General features: G+C 40.1%; 1 protein-coding gene across 1 annotated transcript; it reads left to right on the forward strand.

Annotated features, from left to right (window-relative positions):
- Positions 1-304: 304 nt before the first annotated feature.
- Positions 305-4,190, forward strand: LOC121378086. The gene is made up of 4 exons (XM_041506188.1): positions 305-430; positions 908-1,188; positions 2,236-2,421; positions 3,438-4,190. The coding sequence occupies exons 1-4, from the start codon at positions 307-309 to the stop codon at positions 3,558-3,560; spliced, it is 714 nt and encodes a 237-aa protein (XP_041362122.1). The 5' UTR covers positions 305-306; the 3' UTR covers positions 3,561-4,190.
- The last annotated feature ends 1,066 nt before the right edge of the window (positions 4,191-5,256 follow it).

Below are 5,256 nucleotides of genomic sequence, written 5' to 3' on the forward strand. Positions count from 1 at the left end.
TGCTCCCCGTTATTCCAGGCTATGTACGGCCTGCTCCCCGTTATTCCAGGCTATGTACGGCCTGCTCCCCGTTATTCCAGGCTATGTACGGCCTGCTCCCCGTTATTACAGGCTATGAACTGCCCTCCCCCCCCCCCCATTATTCCAGGCTATGAACTGCCCTGCCCCCCCCCCTCGTTATTCCAGGCTATGTACGGCCTGCCCCCCCCCCCCCCCCATCTGTTATTTCAGGCTATGTACTGTCCTGCAACTCCCTGAATGCTTGTATTTTGACAGAGGCGTATAAGGAAGCAGATGCATGAGTTGATGTCTGGAGATTCCATTGAGGAGCTGGAGAGGATCCTGGCTCTGTTTGAGAAACAGCGACAACAAGACGACGGCGACTACACTAAAGCTGTGGGACGTCTGCAATGTCTCAAGTTACGACGAGGTGAGCTTTAAGTCGAAACATATACTGAATAAGAAGAACAGAATTGCGAATATGTAATATTTATTTTTTATTATTCAAATAAATTCAATTTCATTTAGGTCAAAGACAGTCATAGAAATTTAAAATTGGTTAATAGTTGTTTTCCCCGTTTTAAATAACACACGAAGAGATTAGCAAATCGCGTTAATACATTAATTTTAATAGATTATGTTAATTAAAGAAAACATTTTTGAACATTGTAAAAGAAAAACGCTTTTAAAAATAGTGGACAATTATGGAATATGGTTCGTAACAAAGTGTTTGAACCATGATACATACATAATTGAGTTATTATTAATTTACGTTACGTTACGTTACGTTACGTTACGTTACGTTACGTTACGTTACGTTACGTTACGTTACGTCACGTCACGTCACGTCACGTCACGTTACGTTACATCATATCACATCCCAGTAAATAACAAAGTTGTTGTTTAGATTTGCGACAAGCGATGTTGAGGAGAAATGTTGGCGTTCTCGATCAAGTGATCTCGAAAGCAACCGGAAGTCAGTATGAGAATCAGTTGAAATCTCAGATCGAGGCTGCTAAGAAGCTGCGACAGGACCTCTCAGAAGTCAAGGAATGTGACCTGGACATCTTAGATATGGAGCCCAGAACGGTTTTAGAGCTGCGGCGATACCACCATCCTCCGAAATGCATCTGTGACGTCATAAGAGCAACATACTTGCTGTTGGGCGAGAATGAATCAGGTCTGAAGGTCAGTGGCGTGTTCAGGAGGGCGAGCGCTCGCGGATCATTTGACTGGTACCATCGTGTTCTATCCTATCAAATTAATTTAATGTTAGGTGCAGGTATCAGTCGAGCGAGTCGCCCCCCCCCCCCCCCCCCCCCCCCCCCCCCCCCCCCCCCCCCCCCCCCCCCCCCCCTTCCGAACATTACTCAGTGTTTAGAGTTGTCCAAGGTTAGGTTGATTAAACATTCTCTTAATCATTGTATACACACTATATTGTTTTTAAAATCACACAAAACTGATAAAGTATATATGGCGGCGGTGGTAAAACAAATGGTCACGAGGATTTATTTAATGTATCTTTCTCTTACTTGATTTTCTATACGATGGTTGTTTGGGGTTTTTTTTATTTATTTAAAAAATGTTTTAGTTTGTTGCTGGTATAATGAGGGCCGTTACTTACTAATGTGGGTAGGGTGGTGGTGGTAGGAGGCAAATAGTTTTAAATGTCCTTGTTTTAATTGAAACTATCTTAAGCTGCAGGTGCGTTGCGTTTTCTTTATCTGAGGAGTTCGAATATGAACCTAGCGGTCTTTTTTTGTTTACATTTTGCCATGACACTTATATGAATAGCCCAATATTTACTGTAAACTGGTTTAGCCTCAGCCAAGATATTATAATTATTACTGTGCCTTGTTCATTTTTCTTTCTTTGTGTTTTTAAGCCAGTGCAACACGATTGGTATATTAAAGATCATGGTACGTACTATCCTCTCTGGGGGAAAGAGCATATAAAAGACCACTTGCTACTAATGGGAAAATGTGCTCTAGTGGTGTCATTAAACAAAAGCAACTTTCTTTTTTCTACTCTGTTTATTATTTTAAAATTTACTTGCTATCATAATCTTTCAAGTAATCCGTTTTAGTTTAAATGTATGCTTTTTCTTAAGCTGCAGACGATTTTATCTCTAGTACTGTGCCGTGTTTCGGTTTTTTTTATACTTTACTCGCCCTACCCCCTTCTGTTCTAAGCTATGTATGGCCCTGTTGATGGTAAATCGTCCTGTTATTGCAGAGTTGGTCAGCTATACAAACACTGCTCGGCAAACACGGAGACGACGGCATCATTCAGCGGGTTTCTACCTTTGACTCGACAAGAGTGGACGAGTCCTTGTCGAAACGAGTGAACGACATCCTGGACCGCCACAATCCGAGCGAGATCCGGGCCGCCAGTCCTGGAGCCGCCACGTTGTACTTCTGGGTCAGTTTCTTATTTCAGGTTCTGGTCTCAGACCACAATTAATTACACTATGTTTTCTCATATAAACCGTATAACACGTCGTTGAACTTCGTATAGCACGACCAAAATGGCGGATAAAGTTCGCTTCGCTAGACGACGGTGAATGTTTTCTCTGTTACAGCCTTTCTGTAAAATAATAAATATTGTGATACGGCTCTAGAATGAATACTCTATTAATTTGTTTACTTAATTCCAGATTTCGTTCAATCAGAAAAAAGCTATTGAAGAAAAAATTAATTGTTTTGACGGCCGAAAGAAACATGATCACTGTTTTTGGTTTTAAGACTGAATTTGCTCACCGTCGTGAAGCGAAGCATTATTTGTCTGCCATTGTGGTATTGGTATACGAAGTTGAAGCACGTGTCATACGGTTTGGGTTGGACCCCTTGTTATTTGAGGGGCGGGACGTAGCCCAGTGGTAAAGCACTCGCTTGATGCGCGGTCGGTTTGGGATCGATCCCCGTCGGTGGGCCCATTGGGCTATTTCTCGTTCCAGCCAGTGCACCACGACTGGTATATCAAAGGCCGTGGTATGTGCTATCCTGTCTGTGGGATGGTGCATATAAAAGATCCCTTGCTGCTAATCGAAAAGAGTAGCCCATGAAGTGGCGACAGCGGGTTTCCTCTCAAATTCTGTGTGGTCCTTAACCATATGTTCGACGCCATATAACCGTAGATAAAATGGGTTGAGTGCGTCGTTAAATAAAACAGTTCCTTCCTTCCTTCCTTGTTATTTGAGCAAAAAATAAGTACACTTTTATTTGTTACACAGTTGTTATGCAGCATACACCAGAGGTTGAAACTAGAGCAGGATGCCCCAATAGATGGAACTGCGATTTAAATCAAAACATGACGGTTGTTAAAAAAAAACATTAAGTAAATTTCTTAAATGGTATGTGACCCCCCCCTCCCCTCCCCGCCCTATTTTCAAAACACATCTAACCTGATTTACGAAGCGTTTTTTTTTTTTTTTTCAGACGCGCAGGATGGTGGAGGACAGTATCAAAGGCAGACAGGTGGATGATGACTTGGTCAATAACCGACCAATAGAAAGAGTGAAATTGTTTTCTTGTTTTAAACCCAGAAGTACCAGTAGTTGAAAGTGTGCGTTCACGACAACGTACGCGTACAGAAAGCTGAGCGCTCACTGATATTTGCGAACTAGTTTTTGCATTTATTAACATTAAATGAATGTGATTGGATATGATATGACGGAAACAGTCAAGCGCTCGTATGCCTGAACATGCCACTAATATCTCAGGATCGGCCAAACACTGTGTTGCTTTTTTTATATGATGATGCGTTCTCAATACTAATTCTCGTTTTTTTTCTGGAATCTACACACACCTATTTCTTGAATGTAAAATAAAAACACTTGGTGTAGATTGGTGGGATTCGAACCTACTGCTGATCCACGTGAAAATCTGACGGTTCTCGAAGTTAACCTCAGGACCAACCGATTCGTCCTCATAAATGAATACTTAGTCAAAGTAATGCTAGTCTCAGAATACCAACTGCCACGACAAAGTTGGCTAACTTCCTGCTGTCACGACTTCTGCCTACGACTGCCCAGTTGCTAGTGTGAGCGCACCCGTCGTACATGTAAGTCGGGAGATGGCGAAATTACAAGGCAGCCGTCGAGTTTACTTAGCAATGAATAATGCAATCAAGGAAGGAAATGTTTTATTTAACGACGCACTCAACACATTTTACTTTCTGTTATATGGCGTCCAACATATGGTTAAGGACCACAAATATATTGAGATATGAAACCCGCTATCGCCACTTCATGGGTTACTCTCTTTCGATAAGCAGCACGGGATATTTTATATGCACCATCCCACAGACAGAATAACACATAACACGGCCTTTTTTTATACCAGTCGTGGTGCTCTGGCTGGAACGAGAAATAGCCCAATGGACCTGGACCCACCGACGGGGATCGATCCCAGACTGACCGCGCATCAAGCGAGCGGTGTACTACTGAGATACGTCCCGCCCCACTTAGCAATCAATGAATTTCAACCGTTTTCAGTTATACAAATATCAGAATTGTAGAACAGCTCGAAACGGGAGTATGTAATGGAAATGTGTAAAATGTATCTTTAAAATGCTCACGTATACAGGTGCAGACAACTACAACATAAACTACCTGAATGTGCCGATAAGAACATTTATGGTATTAATAATATATGTCACTGAGATATTTGCACTGAAAAGTCGTTTAATTGTGATGCAGAATATTAAACTTTAAAATAAAGGAAATAATTCAGTAATCTTGTTTTTATTGTTGTTGTTGCTGCTGGTAATTAATGCTGTTGTTGAAGCTTCTTTTTAACGTTGCTTATAATTCGATGGTTTATTGTTGTTTATAACTGATATTTTTCATTCATTCATGCCAAAATTCATTCATACCTTGAAAAATCTATCTATTTATTTATTTATTTATTTATTTATTCATTTATTTATTTGTTCATTCATTCACTCATTTACTCATTCATTTATTAATTTCATTAAAATCTATTTTCTTTTAATATATAACTGTAATTTCCAAAATAAAATATTTTAATCTATTTTTCATATCTTACGATCCATATGTTAGGTTGATACACAAAAAAACAAAGTATACAAATACCAAAATAATATCAACAATATCAAACCCTATGCTCTGAAATCTGATACGTGTCCAGTCAGATCCAGAAAAAGGTTTCTATTTAACTAGTACGCATTAACGATTTTGACGAGTTCGTCTCTTTGAATTGAAGCGCATCAAATAAAAAGAAACTGTTGACTTAT

Source organism: Gigantopelta aegis, chromosome 2, assembly GCF_016097555.1.
Source record: "Gigantopelta aegis isolate Gae_Host chromosome 2, Gae_host_genome, whole genome shotgun sequence".
In the NCBI taxonomy this organism is placed as follows: Eukaryota; Metazoa; Mollusca; class Gastropoda; order Neomphalida; family Peltospiridae; genus Gigantopelta; species Gigantopelta aegis.

What these genes read in the sequence shown, in the direction of transcription:
- LOC121378086 (XM_041506188.1), top strand. Translation starts at nt 307, where the DNA reads ATGTCTGGAGATTCCATTGAGGAGCTGGAGAGGATCCTGGCTCTGTTT. An exon ending in AGAATGAATCAGGTCTGAAG is followed by an intron (nt 1,189 to 2,235) that starts GTCAGTGGCGTG and finishes CTGTTATTGCAG; the next exon opens with AGTTGGTCAGCTATACAAAC. An exon ending in CCGCCACGTTGTACTTCTGG is followed by an intron (nt 2,422 to 3,437) that starts GTCAGTTTCTTA and finishes TTTTTTTTTCAG; the next exon opens with ACGCGCAGGATGGTGGAGGA.